Raw genomic sequence first — 20,064 nt, forward strand, 5'->3', positions numbered from 1 at the left:
CCACCGCAGGGCCTACTGATTTCTCAGGGCTGAAGCAGGGACCACAACGTGAAACCGGGACAGCCCCGGCCAAAGCGGGTCGTCTGTAAGCCTATTTATTCCTCTACTGTTAGGTTACGTTAGGCATGCTTGCACGTGGCATGTGTACTGAACTGCTGATCTTAGCGTCATCTATTGGAGCTTGAAAACAAATTGAAAGTAAAAAGGTGGAGTTGACAGACCGTAGCAAAGACCCCGGTAATAGTTCGCATCTTTTGTTCTTTTCTCTTGATTTTAACGAAATGGCAATTCGACGACAACACGTGGCATTTGATGGTAAAATACAGTAAGTATATCATGGATATGTGAATAGGAGACAAACATTGATAATGACAGTCTGCCTTTAGCAAAGGAAGTATTTGTATGTTTGCGTGTAGGCATTAATGAAAACTTCAAAGTTCCTATAGAATGGTATAACAGCTGATGTAGGGAAAATTTGATCCTGCAATGCTTAAATTTATTGACGCTGAAAAAGTTAACGTTGTAAGCGTAATTCGTGATATGCTAGCAACAAATTTTAGAACAGCAAGAGTTAAGCTGTATTTTTCAACATTCCAATTTCAAGACAAGTTTTGTTCATGTCTATGGTAATGATATACTGATTTTATTTTATCCTAGCCACACGATTAAATAATAAGGGATATTTTAGGAGTAAAAATCCTGAATTCTAAAAATGGCATTGTTACATCAGTCCTTGGGAGACGCATTGCACAATTTAAACCCAATTTAAATTGTGCAATGCGTTTCCCAAGGACGTTTACTGGGCTCGACCCTCGCCCTTTAACGCTCAGGGACGTTACTCAACCACCTTTGGATCTGGAGGAGCAATTTTAAAAGATGGTTTTGGACGGCGGCCATCGGATTCTGCATCCGTGCCGAAAACCTAGAATTTTCTCCAAAGCCTGGGAAATGCTTCTTCCGGGTACCACGCGTGGTTACGCGGATGTACGCTTTCGACGCGGAAACGACTGGACCGTGCGCCGGAAAGGCCAAGAAAGAGTGCGTTCCAGTTGGTGGAAAATCTGGATGGCGCCCGCCGTTCCGTTCCGTTGTCCGCCTGGTCGACCACCCATTCCACCCCGCGAACAACGTTATTTCGGCTTTTGCCCCCAGCGATTGGTGGAAAACCGCCCGATTTGTGGCCGGAAAACTAGCGCATTTTGCACCGCGATCGTGCACCCGCCGGCCGTGCTCTGGTCGTCAGTGAATTTTTGGCCAAAATTCCATAAATACGGTTCCGTCGATTCCCTATTTGCCCCGTCCGACTTTTTCCGTTTCCTGCACTAAAGTTTTCGCCGGGTGGCGGCCGTTTCCGGTCCGTCCGTGCCGCCAAACACAATTCGCCCAAGGCTTCGGCCAAAACCACTTTAAAAGCCTGTTTCGGCTGTGGCGAATGCTACCCTTCACATCTTAACCGTCGTAAAAAACAAGCAACGAACCCCGGTGGTATGAGTCATCACTTCCTGGAACAAGTTCGAACTCACCCAGTAAGACCGTTGGCCGTTAGTCGTCCTTTGTTAGCCGTGTCGTCAAGAAATGTTCCATATACGCGACAAAGATAATAAACTCAGTTTTGTTACAATCTCGTCTCATTCGTTTTTATCGCGCGCAGTTACGAAAAGTAAAGCGATAGTAGTAAAAACACTACATTGGTGAGCCTGACTAAGAACGTAATTCGACTAGGAATAACTACGAAATCCACCCATTGGAACCTTCATCAGGTACTGTACGTCGTTCCTCTTTCCTCAAGACAGTCGTCGAATTATGGCCGAGATCGGGACGGTAAAAATCCCTCCATACAACTTTTCCGACCCAGCCTTATGGTTACACATGTGCGAAAGCCCATTTGCGCTAGGATCTCCAAAGCCGATCACGGGAAGTGCCACAAAGTTCAGCTACGTAGTGGCCCATTTACCGCCGGAAGTCGCATCAACAGTTAGAGACATTATTATTTCTCCGGACCGTACAGATCCGTACGGTCACATAAAGGTGGAACTTATTAAACGATTCGACGAATCGTCTCAACAGAAGTTACGAAAACTATTGGCTGGAGAACAACTAGGAGATCGCAAACCCTCCGTACTACTGCGTATTCTAAAGCGTCGGGCGGAAAAATGTCAGATTCCGGAAGCAGTTATGCTAGAATTATTCATACACCTTCCGACTTCCGTCCAATCTATCCTAGCCGCCATTACTCTACTCGACATAGGCAAAGCAGCGGAGGTAGCGAACCGCGTGGTGGAAGTAATCCGAGCATCCCAGCAATCCGAAACCGTAACCAACAAAATACTAGTCGAAATAAATAAACTTAACAAGCGAATCGATAAACTAACGCAGGCACGTCGGGATCGCAGTGACTATTTCCCTCGACGCTTCCGCAGCAGTTCAGGACATCGCGACAGTTCAACCAGCCACAGTATCAACTACTGCTGGTGCCGCAACCGTTTTGGCGCAAAGGCACAAAAATGTACTCCGCCGTGTAGTTTTTCAACAAACGAGAGCGGCGAAGCGTAGAGGCAACACGCACTTTGCCGGAACAATTCGATCGCCTGTTCATCCTAGACAAGAGAACGAACATAAACCTTCTCGTCGACACAGGTTTCGAAGTATCAATCTTTCCAGCCTCCTTGTCACAAAAGTAGCGCGCACCTCAAATGACCTCGATAGCAGCAAACACAACTACAATTCGTGTCTAAGACACGAAATCAGCGCGTACTAACTAGACCGCGAGCGGTAGCGAGCGTGTTGGCGGCTGAGGGGCCGTAGGCCCCGAGGTGGAGGAGAACGAGGGTGTGCGAAAAGGATTTAACTCCAACTGCAGACGATCATTGCGCTCGTGGATCAACATCTGCCTCTGTTGAAGGTATTTATGGCCGACTTGCCAGACTGCCTGTTAAACACGCGATAGGCTTAGCGGAGAGAGCGATGCGCGATCATCCCGATCATCGCGCGATCGCCGAAAAAAGTATGATAACTTTCTTACTTTTTGTCTCCGGTCCAAAAGTAGGGTATCGTTGAACTCGCCTCCGTCCCCCGAGTTCAAATATATACTCAAAGTCCCGAAATTCCATAAGGGTGCAATCTACAGTATCCCGAAATATTTTATTGAACCCGAATCGCCGCCGAGATTTTCTCACCCGTGACATTTTCTCGGTAAACGACGGGTCTTCCGATAAAAGTTTTAAAAACTACTGGTCGAAGTGAGTAAACGCGTAATATGTTAACGACTCGTACGTATTTCCTTCCTCGGACACAAATCGGTAATGTTCATTTTCCATTGGCCATTAATGAACATGTTATTCGTTATTAACATTTACAATTCTTTTTAAAAACTCATCACTACCCTCAAAATTAACCTTTTTGCCATTCGATAATAATAAAAAATATAAAAAGTTATCAAGGTTTCTTCTTCCAATAGTGAGACTAGTGACATTTATCACGTCTTTCTTAATTAGCCATATTTTTCTTTTATTTATTAACTAATATTAAGTGAATGATTGTAGTTTGCAGTGAAAAAAGAGCTATATATGTTATTCACAATTTATATTGTGTTTATTAGTTTAGTGAGAGAGATTAAAGTTGAGCCAAAAAAAAAAAAAAAAAAAAAAAAGGAACAGACAGGGGCGAATTCTCTGGGCTTGCTTAGCATGCGCCACATGCTTAAGTGAAAGTTTCGACTGTCAATATATTTTTTACACGAGAACAAATATGCCAATAATAATTTATTCTAACGTGTAAACTCTTTTATCATTTGTCTTTGCTTTTACATTGGCAGCTAGCGGCTAGCCGTTTTAAGTCAGTACCATGAATGCCAGAACTCGATCGCTCGCTCGTGTGGTAGTTTTCCGCGGCAAACAAGTGCGCGCGCATTTAACATGGCCAGATTGTATCGAAACCTTGCGGTACCCATTCAGCATACATGTATTGTGTAAACGGGCGGATCTTCATAGGGACTAGCCTTGAGCTCCTAGTGTCAAAGGCCCACAAAAGTTGAATTTTCATCGTAAATTTTTAGTATTTTTTCATTTCATGTGTAGGTATAATGGACTTTATAATAGTCCATACTTTTTTATTCACACCAAATAACGTTTCTGCCTATTGTTTAGTGCTAGAGATAGGCCAATTATTCTTATTATAACTCTCAGCGTGCCAAAAAATTTTGGCCAGGATTCGTCCCCGGGAACAGGATAGAGAGGGGGATTAAAAGTCAGTAGATTTAGTTCTCGGATTTCAAATATAAACTGTTAGAGAAAAACAGGAAATTCCAACTATTTAGACAACGTATTCAATATATTTACACGCACATAATAACTTTGATATGATTAGAGGATGATGAGTTAGAGGTCGACCGATAAAATAGGTAAATGTAGAATGGCAAGAGTTGAGACAGTATTATTAGATATTGATAGTGATAGTAATTAGTGATGACACAAAGTCTAAAAGGGACACGTTACTGATGATTTAGGCCTATATAAACAAAGGACAGGTGTAGAAGGCCATCAAGAAATCTTCATTCATATTCTACTTTAGATAGTGCAGAATATTATATAAATTACCAAACTACGTAGAGCCAATGTGAGTGTCATAAGAAATGTAATTTCTCGTGTCAAAATTACAAAACTATTTCATTTCAAATATTATTTATCACTATACTGAACGAAGTAAAATTGTATAGCACACTTTACGTAGTGTTGAAGTTAATAAATTATTTTTAAAATAGTTTGTCTTTATCTGGATTAAATTTCTATTGTATTTATATGTATCAGAGGATAAGCTATGGTTTTCCTAATTATATTGTCATACATGTGTAATAAAACAAAACAAATAATTAAACAAATTTGCGTTTTACTATCATTTCCTATTTATTAAACAGCTAGTTTAGTACATAATGTTCTGTGTATAATATTTCATTCACAATATGTAGCAATATGATAATTTTAAACATTATAAAAGAGCTTCTTGTCTTGAAAATTGTTGAAACTAATATCTGAAATACTGTAGTAGAGATAACAGAGACTTATCACACTGCGACTGTTAACGTAAAAATGACAAAAGTGTCATCAGAATGCAATATTCTATCATTTTATTGTTACTAGTAGCGGTGTTATCTCTACTACAGTATTTCAGATATCTATTTAAAACCTGGATAAATTAAATCGAAAATAATTATGTGTAATTTAATCCTCATCTGTAATTTAAAATTATCATGTTATTAATTTCTTTTATAAACCAAATACAAGTTTTCTTTCTTTATACATGATATAAAATTTTAAAAAATGTAATTGAGAATAAGATTTTTTTTTGACAGAACAGTAGAAAAAATTACAAAAATGCTTGAAAACGAGAAATTACTTATTAACCAAATAGATAAATACTCGCCTAACAGCGACTCTCGCTCCAGCTATCGGCAACCTGAGGCATTAACCGTACCCGAGAGCGTAGCTCAAGGACCAGTATATCTATCGACTCTGGTATACGATACAGTGACGCATGGCGGCAGTCCTTTTTGGGTCCTCGGAGGTCGCGTGTACGGTGTTTCTAGCGTGAATTTGGTTATTTGTTTTTTTTTACCTCAATTAATCAAATTTCTTGTTTTCTATTTTTGTAAATGGTTTGGTTTTCGGCACCAAATGTGAAAATTCATCGGCAAAGATTGTCCCGTTTTCCCGTCGACAGGTTCAGCAAAGTGACGATTTATAAGTTAATACAGGATAAGTAACAGTTTATTAAAGTGGTTTTAATTAACCCCGTTAAAATTACATTAAAACATTGTTTTCACATCGGTACTAGTCTATAGACTGTTTGTGATAAAGTTTTTGTATAGCATTATTATGTAACTTATTAACAGAATAAATGTTATATTATTATGTTTGTAAATCGAAAACACGCTTTAAAATTTTATAATAATTGAAATTAAAGCTTTCAGTCATTAAATTAATTTTTCATAATAATTGAGAATAATGTAATATAGTACAAATTGTATATTTTCAATTAATAATTATGTTGCTTAATAATCGTTTTATTATAAAATAAATAATAAATGAAGTCGATATTTCCATTTGTTGGTATTTTTGCTCCTGTTTAATAAATGTTTTTTTTTTATAAATAAATAAATATACTTACTTAATTCTCTATAAAAATAATTAAATTTGGTTTATACGCGTAACTTCCCTCACTTAGGAACTTTCTTATCGTCTCTTGTAAATACTTTTGAAGGTTTACTTCACTTAATATATAAAGTTTGCCAGAATGGTTTTCTTTTCTTTCCATCTATTTTTTTTTACATTTTAAAAATGAAATTCGTAAAAATATTTGCTCCGAGCTCCTATTTGCAGTTTGCATAATGCAAAAATACACGCGAATAAAGAAAATTAAGTGTTCTTTTTTTATGAAATATCTCTAATTTTCTTCTCTAATCTCCCATTTCGAAACGAAATAAATTCTATCCCTTGTATTGTCTTGTATGAGCTTTTCATTTCGACCCCCATTTATTTAGTTAAAGCCTTTAATTATACATCAGAGTAACCTCTAAATGCAAAGATGCTCTATTTGAAATTATAAAAAGAATTCCGCGGCTGGAAAAGGAAAGAACGCGCGGTTTACTGCGCCGTGGAACTAAGGACCCCGATACGGCGGCCCCGTAAGGAGCACCCGTGCCCCGACCCGGAGTTTAAATCACGTACGACTATTTGCCGCGGATCTATCGTCTTTTCAAGCGTCGGTCGTCCGCCATAACGGTCCGCGACTTTCTGGCGTTAAAGCAACGCGCGATTCTCTCCTGGCACCCTCGCCCAACCCACCTTATCGACCGGTAGAAATGCGTCCGGGGGAAACCGCAAAAGCCACCTTACAATTCGCGGGAAGAACCGGGCCCATTTCCGGCCATCGGCGGTTTACTTCAGTCTCAGGGTTTTAAACCGCCAAAAGTTCTCTTTCGACCCGTTTGGGCGCCAGGCGGATGGAAACCGGATATTCCAGCCTGGCCGGTAGAAGGGAATGAAGGGGCACTGACCCCCCGACGGCGGGGGTAAAATCCACAGAAATACGTAATCTTAGGGCCGAACACTCATTCCCCTATTTACTGAATTACAGGAGCAACGTTGCCATCTCGGTCCCTTTTAAATACAGTATTTGAATTTTTCCGGTCTTTTCCGTTGCGAGGTTTTATCGCCTTGTTTTTTTAAAAAATGCTTTCTTTTTCGCCCGGGCAGTTTTTCCTTTTGGCCCGGCCTTCTTTTAGGCTGGTTTCATCGGTAACGGATCGGAATTACTCGTAAATTTAAAAGCGGGCAGACGGATTATTATTGGAGAATCGTCCGTTTTCTACGTCGGCCGGGCGCGGGCCATGGGTTTCCCGAATTTTTGTAAATTACCGTTTTGCCGAGTGGGGGCGTAAGAAAAAGTTAACTGGCGGAAGTGGCAAGGTTTTTAATTGTAATTTAAAAAGTAGAAAACAATAGAGTAAAAATAACGAAAACAAATACATTTATTCTTCCCCCGACGAAAATACACGAGACGACGGTAACCAGGAACGGGTAAAAAAACCCCCCCGCCCGTTCCGTCCGCCGCGGAAATTGTTACGTAGATAAATTAATTTTCATAACTCATCCTTCTTGGAATCCTCTTCTTTCGGCTCCTCCTGAACTTCGGGTTCCTGAATAAAACGGTGGAGGATTATTAAATATTTCCGCTTCCCTCTCTCTAACATTATTATTATTAATAAAGTATCCAAGTGCGTAAGAAGTGTTACGAATGGCTTTTGTTAGAGCCGAGTGCAAGAAAGTGTCCACATTGCAAGGCGATTTTACAATTATGAAAATAGGAAATAAGGAAGACAAGGAGACAATACCCGAAGAACAGAGGAGTAAAGTCGGTAACAAGGCGGATAAAGTTCCCGGGCTGGCCGAAATTTTTCCGTTTAAGTTTTTATTTAGGCCTTCTCCCCGGCCTGACGGGAAAGAGGTGCGCCCGGTGGAATTTCTGGGCCAAGGATAGAGGTGGGCAACCGGCAACTTCTGCCAAATAAACGGTAAATCACCCATCCAAATAAATCAATCTTTTCCCAAGTACCCCTGGGAAAAGATTGATTTATTTGCATGGGTGAAAATGCCGGGCTAATTTTCCGGGTAAATTTCCCACGTAAGTGCCGGGCAGAGGCGGAGAAAGATCCGTACGGGCGTAAAGGTCCTCACTTCTGTCTCCTACCCGTTGTTTGTTACTGCTGGTAAACGGCCTTTCCCGTGATTAATACTACTGTGCGCACCACCTTCCCTAAGCAGCTGTCGGCCAGTAATCCCCAATGGGTTTATCGGGCAGCAATTGGCCTCCTCCTACCAAACCCAAATGTCTCGGATGCCACTTTCCACAAAATTTCTTATCTGTTAATTAACACTATCCTCCGACCCGAAAACATCAGTTTATGCCATAAACAGCAGATTAATTGTTTGCCCCCACCCATTTTCCTCAGATGCAGTCTTACAAATTCCGTTTCCCAAAAAATGACGTTTATCGGTGGGAAGAAAAGATTTAAGGCCTCTTAAATTCCTGCCCGTGTCGGATGGCCCTGGCCGCCTCACTCCGGGCCCGGGACTCATCCCCGCACTCTGGTGTCCACCAGATGCCTTTCCCCGATTTTGTAACGGCCAGAAAACTTCTCTCCGCTGCCTTTTGGCCACAGCGGGGAGAATTGCCGTCTGCCCTAATGGGAGCCAGAAGCGTGACTAGCAGAGAGTTTTTGGGCCAAGAGAAAGAGGAAGAGAGAGATTCCTGTCCCGGTGCATTAGTGTATTAGTATATCTGACCTCGGCTGGTCTGTCGCCGGAATCGATAAAGTTTACCAGTCCTTGCAGCGTGGGTTTTCCGACGTAGTCCTTCACCTGTGGAAAAAAGGTGGTCAGTAGGGAAATAAGAGGGAGGTGATAATTACCTGGTCGGGAGCGGCTCGGCCGTATTCTCCGTCGGTCTGGATGAACTTGGAGATGCCCTCCAGCGTTCGTTCGCCGTTGTATTCTCAGCCTAATGACAAAGTGGCTTTTATTATCTTTGCCCAGCCAAAAGTAAAATATCTGCCGCGATTTCTCCGGTAAACCCGCCTTTCGTTTCTACTTTTCGTAATTTCTCTGGTGAAATGTCGCACCAACAGATACCAACGAGGCCCGGACACGCGGATGAACCCACCCCGCACTACAGCTGTGGTCACACCCGGTAATTTCCAGCCGTAACTAGAAACAAAAAGTCCATTCCGCCGGCACTCGTAGCCCAGGCGCATCCGATTGACAAATGCCTTTGTGCCATGTGGTGTGGGCACGGCCAAAGTCTGATCATCCATCGCCAGTATCGTTTTCAGATATCTGGATCTAGTGTCGACGAGTTTTAGTTTAGTAATGACATTATTTTAAATATGGCTAATGAACTAAGTAGAAAGTACTGCCGTTTGCAGACAATATTCTTTGGCATTAAAAGAAAAAAGTATAGCAGACGAAGTGGATGTCGGTTCATTATAAGGTGATGCATTTCTCATGTGCAAGGCCAAAGAATGACGTGACCACCACCAGTTGTAGTCGCGGTTGACCGCATGTCCGAAAATCGCTAGGTGTGACCACCGCTTAACTCATTATTTTCCCGCTGTCCTCCGGTTACCTTGACAGCAGGACGACTTTTCTGCCGTGCTGCTGGGTGTCCAGTTCTTTTCCCGGAAAAGTGTTTTGGCTGCCACGAAAAGGCAAAAATATGTAAATAGGCACATTTTTTAATGCAGTGCTCGAGAAGTGCTTTACGGCGAACACTCTGAAACCCGTTTCTAAATGGCCAACGCTGCTCATGACGTCATTTCACATTTTCGCTGCATAAAAAAATGCGCCCATACTGGCACGTGTGGAATTGGCCAGATGCTGGATCCAGGTTTACTTAGAAATTTTGACTGGTGGCTGACAGAAATGGCAGGGCACCATTTAAGCGCATTTAATATAAATGTGGCGGAAATAACCTCCTGAATTCGGACATGGTTCGCCTAATAATTATCACGCCCGTTATTATCGCACTTCCTGCTTGGCCATAGGCCAAAGGAAAACAGTTTTGGCCAGTAGCATGGTTGCCGTTTTCGTTATCTCTGGGAAGATTATTTTTCCCACCGCACCCAGAAAAAAGTGCAGGTGGAACTAACCAATTATGTACGACTCCGTTCACCACAAAAAAGTTCGGGTTCCTTATTTTAAAACTTCAACTTCACAAAACAATCTTTTACCGGACCAGCTTACATAAGTTGGCGTTACACATAAAACCCAGTGGGAATGGATTGCCTAGGACGGTGGAGAACCTATGGCACGCGTGCCCAAAGTGGCATGTGGGAGAAATCATCTGGCACGTAATGTATCATATGATTTTTGTTTTTTTCAATCATCCTTTCTGTTTATCACCTGATCATCCTTTTTTCAATCAGATTTTTAACATTTATTCGAATTAAAGAGTATTCATTTAATTTCTTTAAATATCATTATTAAAAGTCTAAGGCTTTGGCACGCATTAACATCTTTAAAGCTAAGTATGCTTACAATATGGCACGCGGACTCAAAAAAGGTTCGCCATTCCTAACCTAGGATGATTTTCACCCAGGTAAAGATTTGCATTTTCCACTTGAGATTTTCCACAAAATTTGCATTTTCCACATCCTCTGGACGTGGAAAATGCAAGTTTCGTATAAAACGTTAATGCCAAAACATTAAGCCGTCAGTATCTACTTTCCACCCCTTTCCTTACCTGCCAGCAAAGACAGGTCCGTCCTACTGTTCCGGATCACTCATTAAGTTCACCATTACAAAATTAAGACCAGTACCGTAAATAATAAGGCCAGTACACCATCTGCTAATCGCTAATATACCGAAAGAAAATGCTGACCTCTGCCATGGGTATAACCCGGACTGTCCCATGGACAAGTTAAGGAAAGTAACCCTTGGCCCCACCTGCTGCCTTAATCGCAAAAGATTAGGGTTGCTGTATCCTTGCTGCTTATATAAAGGGACGGGGATTGAGCTGTGAGATTAACTCACAGCTCAATCCCCATCCCTGTCACCAAAGAGTTGGGGAGTCAGTTTTCTGCTTCCTCAACTGCAACCTTTTGTTCCTTGAAGTGATACAGTTGCTGACATTTGTAGGTGTCCCTCCCGAATATGACAAGGTAGTAACAGAAGTTGCAGCTGGAAGGTGTTCGACTGTGTGATCTCTCCCTCAATTTGGGTCATGTTTTTAGTTGTCTCGCAAATGGATGTATCTGTTCATTAAATGCCACTACATGTAGAGACAGTTCTGATATCTGTTTATGCAGGATGTCCAGACTGGGGAGTGACTTCCTATTATGTGTGCTTCAGGATGCTATGGGGAAAGTTGTGCCGTCATTGGGCCACAGCCAAGTTCCCAAATCTGGTTGGCCATAGTAGCTAATTTCGAGAGTTTATCACTGCTAACCGACAGGATGCTTCGCTTGTTTATCAGTAGGCATTGGAGCCACAGGGTCTTCAAAAAATTTTCGCAGATGTTTTCATTGGCCAGATTGCGCATTTTGCAAGTAGTTGTGAGGATTTATGGTCGCCAAGTTCCATTTCTGTCAGTAATTTCTTGGTGCCCTGGGTCTCGCTATCCACAAAAGTGAAGATCAATTGTTCCTTAAGGAGTTTGTATCTCCTCGAGGAAGGCAGATTAAGTAAAATGTCCGAAACTTGCAAGAGAATTTCTGTGCCAATGTAACTAATGACGGTATCGAATTTCGTTTGGTCAGAAACCCACACCCACCAGTTGCTACACAGTGTTTACTGTGGCGGCTAACTTTTGTACAAAAATTCACCATAAACCACTGGGCAAATCAACAAATGCGTTCCATTCTGTTACTTTTATTCTTTGTGAAAAAATAATCTTCCTTTACTATTCATTAAACTTATGCATTAGAGTTGGGGTTTCTTTCTGTAAACTTTATCAGAAAATTAAATTTACTGTTACTTTTACTCGGGAAATACTTTCTTGCATTTACCGTATGCTTCTTTTTTACGACGTTTCCTCCGTCAACGAAACATTTCATTTGGGTTCAGGCCCAGACCCAACCTGGGCTCTACAATGTCAGATCTACAGGGTGTTCGGAGTCACTGTGCACTTAATATGTTTATTAACAGACATGTTTCAATGTTGAATACAGGAGGTAAATATGAATGACAATTATAAATAATATTGAAAGTGACTCCCATTAGCATCAATACAGACTTGGATCCTATTTGTTTCTAAACACTGCTATCAGTTGCTCGCTCGAAGACTAACTGAATGCTGTTATCGCTGTTTTTGGGTCATCCAGCTTGCGCGGATGATCTTGATACACTGCAGATTTTGCTACTCCCCATATATAAAAGTCTGGTGTATTATGATTAGATATGTATTATATGAATGTATTAAAAAATATAATTAGAAAAGTGCACAGTGACTTTCCAAACACCGTGCACTTCCAGATACAACTTATGATGTCCGACGGGATAGGTACGTCTTCGTCTCTCTAGAACTTCTCATTGTAGATAAGTCTGCAGAGCAAGAAGTGACTTTTCCAATGTCACGTGATTATTCTTATGTTCAACTCTGCAATGGGAAGGTGAGAACCTCCTCACTGCATAGTGAGAACTCGGGTGCCCACTTGCTAACCTAACCACCTGTCTTTCTGGCTGATTTCTTTTTTGTCAATGCTTTCTGTTTCACATTACTTTTGAAATTATTCAGTATCTATGAAAAAGTTTCCTAAACTAAATCATTTGGCTGTTAGATTATTGATAGACGTGTTATATTTTCATTTGATATGAACATGTATTTTTAATATAACTTTTTAAATTAATTTTTAAGTATGTTTACCAAAGATTTAATTGCACATTACAAAAGACTTTTATGATTCACATAGTTTTTGCTAAGTTTACTGTTGGATATTTCAATATTTAAAATTCTAAGCTGTGTATTAATTAATGCACAAATGTTAAAGATTCATTAGTTTAATTTTACTACTAGCAATATAACAAGCTATATTTTTATTGTTCTATAACACACACAAAAGTATATACTGTAACTAAATTTAATAGATTATAAGCCCAATATAAAAAAATTGCACTAATTTTCCTATAATAAACTAATTTGTTATTAAAACTGCAGATTACATTATTTAGTTATTAATTAAAACAAACAAATATAGCCTATCATCACTTTTCTCTATTGATCTACGGTTTTAAAAAACCAATGCCATCAGTGTTCAGCAAATTATTAAAGTTCACCTATAATTTTACCTATCTTTTGCCGTAAATGATACGATATCTGGAAAATTTTATATATGTTTTAGTTTGCCAAAAAATTAATCGTTAGTTCGAGCTGTCCGGCTGTCATTAGTTTTTCCTCCATATCACAACTCCACTCACAAGTCTTTCGATTTGTATGGTGCTTTCCTCTTAGCTAAATAAATGCGAAAAACATTTAGCCCGAAACTGGCAACTTTGTAAAGTCGTAACTATCCCGTCACCGAGTGGACTTGCCGGGCCAACGCCGAGCGTGTTTTAGTCACATGACCAACTTAGTGCTGTGTAGTCTCTTGTTGTGTTTTTCGCTACACGTACTGTGCGTTCAAATTTCGAAAGGTTAATTTCAGTCAAAAGAAAAGAAGTAACTAGAAGTTTTTTCAGCAGTTTTGTTTTAGAAAAGCCGTGGTTTTACTTCTTACATATACTTCTTTAGTTTTAAATTTTTACTTCTTACATATACTTCTTTAGTTTTAAATTTAATTTTTAAATATTTTGTTTAAAACTTATTAAAAGTAAGATAAAAATTAATTATAGAGTAATAATTATTGGATATATATTGTTTTACAGAATATATAAAATTTTTCAAAATGCCAAGATGTTGTAGTGTTAGTAGCTGTAAAACAAATTATAGAAGTGAAAAGGAAACTTTTTCTACCTGTTCTTTACCAAAAGAGCCACCGAGAAATGTCTGGCTCAAAAAATTTCCACCAATTAGACAGGATTAAAAATTATTGTATCAGAAACAACAGTTATTAGAAAGCGAAAAAAATTAAGATTTAAAAGTTTTGTAATTTTATCATATAAAGGTTGTGATATTCAATTAAAAACAGTATTACCTTGCAAGGAAAACTTTAAAAATTCTGTTAATATAGACCCATTTTATACAATATTTCAGGATGAATTTTCCTTCCAAAATGTATCCGAATCTGTTTCCAAATTTTTACCTATATTGCGGGCTATATGGTGAAAAAAGAATTAATTAGAAAGAAATGTTATCATTTGTCAGAACTGGCTCAAATCAAATAAAGTAGCAGCAGTTCACTTTCCTAATGAATTAATTTTTCATCTCGTTAAAGGAAAATTAACTACCGAATGTGCTACTATTGCAATTGCCGCTTTGTGGTTCACGTCGCAAACAACAATTAATAAATTTCGGGACACTCTTTTAAGAGCAAACCATGTCATCAATTGTGCGCAAGATTAGTAATATTTGACTTAATCAATACTTATCTCTATCATCACACAATCCTTTTGATGAATGTCTTTGCAAAACAGTGGCATAGCGAGGGCGGCAAGGGGGTGTATCATGCACCGGGTGTCACTCGCAGAGGGGCGCCCAAATGGTCTCCAAGACAAACTTTGCGTGTTTCTGGAGGGGACGCCAATAAAGTGTCGTGCCCCGGGTGCCAGTTATGTTCGCTACGCCACTGTTGCAAAATTACTTTTCAAATTCGACTAAACATAAATTTTATAGTTGTAAAATTATGTTGAATAATCTTGTTAAAATTATAAGTGATTTCCAATCTTAGAAAATTACTCAAGCTGTAAAATTAAAAACTTAACATTAATTTTATCTTAAAAGCATAGTGTATCAATGTTTTGTTTATTGTACAATGTAATTAAATATAGTTATTTTATGTAATGTATGCATTTAAATACTGATTAATGCAATTTTAAAAACTACATTTATTTTCATGCTACGTTGAGTTCTAAATTTTCTAGATTTTGAAATGATATGTATCTTAGCCTACGTATATACCTTGTAATATTAGTAACTCATTGTAAATACTGACATATTAGGTACCATATTTTACGGACTATAAGACGCACCTGAATTTTGGAGGCAATTTTTCGAAGAAAAAAGTGTGTCTTATAGTCCGTAAAATACGGTAATTGTTTTTCTAATAAATTGTAAAGTAATTTTTAATTTTAATAAAAGTGTTTATTTCAAATGTGAAGTATTATATTTTATTTTACCTTTTTTTAAATACAGTATATTAAAGAAATATAAATAATTAACCTTGTCCATATTAATGTATAAACTTGAAAAAAAGTAAAATTTTACTCTATATTAATGTATGAAGTATAAGTGATATGCAAAATATGTTCATAATAAAAATATGATACAAGATATTCTTGTATAAGTAATTTTTCTAGAATATTTACTGTAACACAACATTATACTGCTAGATAGATAGATAGACTAGTAGCACTAGATTGGTCATGTGATTTACCGATGTTTCAACTGTGCCCGGGCTCATCTTTCTCATTGGCCTCGGTGGACTTGCAAACTAGTCAATGTTTGACTTTGACTCACATGAGAGTTGAGTCAACTGTGACGTCATCTAATGTCATTTGACAACTTCTAACATTGCAGACTAGAACCCTAGAAGCGACGGCAATGGACCGTCGATGGTCGGGTGAAATGGGCAAATTTAAATTTTAAAAAAATGCATTATTTAAATTAGTTTCTAAATGAATCTGGCAATAGTTAATAAAAGAATTGAAAATATCAAACGAATAGAGGCAATACGCATTAAACATTTAATACAAAACTTTCGTACGTACCTCATTAGTTCCCTTTTTGTATAATTTAATTGTGGGAAAACTGTTAATTTTTGTGTGTTCCAATTCGTTGGCAGTGGCATCCATTTTGGCAATGACCACGTCGTCACGATCTTTGTATTTCTCTCCCAATTCTTCGTAGATGGGAGCCAACTGTTTGCAGTGACCGCACCAAGGCGCATCTGAAAATATTATGCAAAACTGAGGTAAAAATAGCATTTTCCAATATTACATTGCTTACAATCCTTTAAAGTGGGCATATATGATATACGCCCACTTTAGAGGATTGGTGAATAATGTAAAAAAATCCAGAAGTGTCATATGAGTGCGATAGACGGATTTATAAGAAAAAATTGTGGAAACTTGTTTTTGCACTGAAGAGGTGCTTAAAGATAAAATAAGCCCAAAATGCATATGTAACCTGTATCTTCAATAAAGGATGTTCCTGACCTAAAGGCTGTAAGATATTCTACCGGAATTCTTGCAATTTTGACATATATATGTATGAACATAATTGATTAATCGTTTTTTGATTAATATGTGTTATTTGTATATTAACAAGATTATTTTAAGTAATTTTCTTTTAACTTTGTTTAGATTTTTTAAGTTTTAACTGGCAAAATAACAATTAACTTGCAATCTGCCGTACTTAACAATTATTCCGATAATATAAGGGCTGTGGGAAAGAAATGCAGGTTGCGCAGTAAAGAAACTTGTGGAGAGATTAGTTAATCCATAAATTTTGTTCAATTGGACAATTATACATATAACTGGATGTTAGCACTGAAAAAATCTGTTAGATTGACAAGGTTCCTGTTTTTTATGGTCGTATCGAGATCCTTCAGTGAGTGAAAGTTATCAAATGTTAATTATTAATATAAGTGTGTTGTGATCAAATCATACAAGATTTGTCTTTGTTGGAAAATAACAATCATTTTCAATTATACTGTAGTATTAAACTTGTACCAGGATTATTTGCTTATGGCATAAATTATCATTTAAAACTATCAATTAATTCTTCAACTGAGATAAGGTCAAAAATATATTTTGGCATATAATAGTAACTAATAAATTCTATGAGAATTTGTAGTAATTCTAGTACATAAGAATAAGAAACTTGATAACATGTACTCTTTCATTGTGCGGAATTTGAAACAGGTAGGAAAAGGTATTTGATGACATTTAAATCATGGAAGGATATAATTAATTAATTATGTTTATGTTCAAAAACTGATTATTATTGTGTATTTTATTTTGTATTATCCTTGTATTAAGCTATTATATTAAGTTGTTAAATAATTTTAATTTATACTTTAACTACTTGTAATGAGTAATGAGCTGAGGATCATGCAATAAATAATTGAACTGGCCTCAGAATCTACACAAAAAACTCTTAGATTATTAATAATTTTTTTTCAGATAGATGATAGATCTATGTAATCAATATTCTTATACACTGTCTGACAGAGAAAATGTCACATCTTGAAGATATGAACACTATGCCATAAAAATTAAAGGTGAATGCACATGTGCAAGTTATAGAAATGATTGCATTTTTGGACCAATCACACAAAGTTTGTGGGATATAAGTGGACGACTGGCCGGTGACATTATTGGTCGAAGTGTCATTGAGGCTGCGAGGAGTTATTCTGCTGTTACAGTGTCTGGCAAAGAAACAATGGATACTAATGCCTTTAATATGTCGTCATATGTAATTTTGTCAAACTGACGAGTTCACGAGAGGTTTCGCCGTAGGCCTTCATATTGCCAGTTGGTCCTTGTGCTGTATTGCAGAAGAAACACAATGTGATGCCACAACAGTCGGTTACATTTGGAGACAGTGGTTCTGGGAAAGAAAAGTGAAATGTCATAGAGAGACAGGGATCTGAGTGCACAGATTGTTGCATCTGACATCATGCTATAGCAGATCCAGGTCTATAACTGGTAACACTTTGTGGGCAGTAAGAAAACTTTAGATGCTCTGGTATTGGTGCAGACAGTGCCAAACAGATTGGCTGCAGAAATGTTGCCATCCAGCCATCCATTGTAATATCTAACCTTAACAGCAAGCCATCAACCTCACCACTTAAAATAGTATCACACCAGAGAATGAGGTGGCGAATAAAACAGTGTGGTGTGGTGTTTGGCAATGAATCGCAGTTCTTTCTCACCAACGATGATTGTCATTGGAGAGTCTGGAGGCAATGTGGGCAATGGGCAGATCCCTCTGCCATTTTTGAGTGCCACGCAGCCCATCAACATGTTGCTGGTTCCTTGGCCAACACAATGCCCCCAATGTTTCACCAATTGAGTGGCTGTAAGTCAAAATTAGATATTAGGTAAATACACTTCCACCTTGCAAATCAAAATAAAGATAAACTATGGATTCAGATTAACACCACATGATCCAAATACCAAAGGATATTATTTGGACCCTTGCTGAATTGATGCCACATTAGATTCAATGGTGTACTGCCCAAAATGGGGATCAATATATTTGACCACTGGAGCCTTGTCTATGTGAACAGACAATCATCTGTTCAGCACTTATTTGCCTATCTATGCGTGCAATGTTGTCTGTTTTTGAGCATTCCTTCATGGTATGGCATTTTCTCTGTCAGGCAGTGTTTAAGACAGTGATTCCCAAACTTTTTTAAGCCACTGCCCCCTTGATTCCATAAACTTATACACACTTCCCTAACCATACTCCAACATCCCCAACCCAATTTCCCCTGTGTGACAAAGGCTTGGAATTATTCTCAGAAAAGTTTTTCTATGAACCTCACTCTTTGTGTTCTTACCATATATTGTTATCAACATCTTGAAACCATTAGATGCAATGTTTCTTCTTACCCATTTTAATGGAGAAAATAAAGTTGTCAGTGACCCAAACCTTCGCTTATGGTCACTGTTCAGTCCTGCCTCCAGTGCCCCCTTGCTTCTTTTTGCCCCTATAGATTTACTCACTGCCCCAGAGGCAGTAGCACCCACTTTGGAAACCACTGGTTTAAGATTTCATATTTAATAAAAACAAAACTTACAAAATTCAACAATCACATCTTTAGATTTATCAAATGCGACTTCATCAAAATTCTTATTTACTAAAACTTTAACTGGGTGTTTATCCCAATCTTCGGGAAGATCTTGAGAAAGCAAATGTTGCTGTAAGAAAATGTAAGTTTATAAATGCCAAATTAATTTTTCAAAAGTAAATATTATTATAAATTCATACTTTGACCGTTCCATCTAGAACCCCTTTTACAAATTTTTTAATGTTTTCTTCGGAAAGTTCTGTAGTTTCTGGCTTATATTTTGACATTCCTTCTTCCAATTTAATTAATCTCATTGTTGGCTGTTCTTCTTTTTTCAGACCAAAGAATTCAATTATTTTCTCGTGATCAGCTTCGTCAGAGTTAATATAGACAAACAACACCTGGAGAAGACAGAAGAGAAAAAATTTTGACACGACAAAAAGAAGATAACAAAACTTAGTTAAAATATATATATAGAAATTTTTTTATTACCTTATTCTTAAATTCTTTTGCAACATTATTATATTTCTTCAATACTTCGTCAAAATCTTTGCTCTTTTTACTAATAAAAAGGAGATTATGTAATTTTATCTCACCTCCAAATATCTTCTGAGCGGTCTGTAAATATTCAATTTTATATTTTAAAATTAATATCGTCGTACTAAATTTCTAAAATTTGCAAAAATAAATCAATAATGTATATACAGTAGAGAGTCGTAAATCGGCACCCCGGTAATCGGAATCGCCGGTAATTGGCACGATTTTCAGTCGGACTGTGTCGTGCTGAATCAAATGTTTTTCATACTAAATTTACTTCTAAAGTATAATTTTCATGTTTTTATATTCTTCAATATATTTATTTTGTTTGTACAAAATGCAGAAATAATTTTTAACGATACAGTAGCCTCGATTATTATTATAAAAATTTTCATTAGGCTTAAAATCGACGAAAATTCAACACAAAGCGACACGCAACGGAAAAAAAATTCAACACAAAGCGACACGCAACAGAGAAAAGTTTGAACATCAGACAGGTTAATATATTTTTTCGTACATAGACCGTAATCGGAACAAATCCCTAATCTGAACAACCCCAGTCCCCAATTGATTCCAATTTTCGG

At 37.9% G+C, this 20,064-nt stretch overlaps 2 protein-coding genes across 2 annotated transcripts in view; one reads left to right on the forward strand and one right to left on the reverse strand.

Annotated features, from left to right (window-relative positions):
- The first annotated feature begins 1,803 nt into the window (after positions 1–1,803).
- Positions 1,804–2,553, forward strand: LOC136984134 (uncharacterized). Its single transcript, XM_067281070.1, has one exon. It carries the CDS (start codon positions 1,804–1,806, stop codon positions 2,551–2,553), a length of 750 nt encoding a protein of 249 aa, XP_067137171.1.
- Positions 2,554–7,507: 4,954 nt separating this feature from the next.
- The window catches only part of LOC136984121 (protein disulfide-isomerase-like), a 32,075-nt gene continuing 19,518 nt past the window's right edge, over positions 7,508–20,064 (reverse strand). The window contains exons 5-10 of the mRNA XM_067281050.1: positions 19,436–19,561; positions 19,144–19,344; positions 18,953–19,073; positions 15,915–16,093; positions 8,841–8,915; positions 7,508–7,693 (exon numbers count right to left, since the gene is read on the reverse strand). Of these exons, the coding sequence (XP_067137151.1) occupies positions 7,637–7,693; positions 8,841–8,915; positions 15,915–16,093; positions 18,953–19,073; positions 19,144–19,344; positions 19,436–19,561 (759 nt within the window). The 3' untranslated portion in view covers positions 7,508–7,636. The remainder of the gene's footprint in view (positions 7,694–8,840; positions 8,916–15,914; positions 16,094–18,952; positions 19,074–19,143; positions 19,345–19,435; positions 19,562–20,064) is intronic.

This window comes from Centruroides vittatus, unplaced genomic scaffold (assembly GCF_030686945.1).
Source record: "Centruroides vittatus isolate TY-2023 unplaced genomic scaffold, ASM3068694v2 contig_904, whole genome shotgun sequence".
NCBI classification, from domain to species: Eukaryota; Metazoa; Arthropoda; class Arachnida; order Scorpiones; family Buthidae; genus Centruroides; species Centruroides vittatus.

Coding starts and splice junctions, on each gene's coding strand:
- LOC136984134 (XM_067281070.1), top strand. CDS start 1,804: ATGGCCGAGATCGGGACGGTAAAAATCCCTCCATACAACTTTTCCGAC.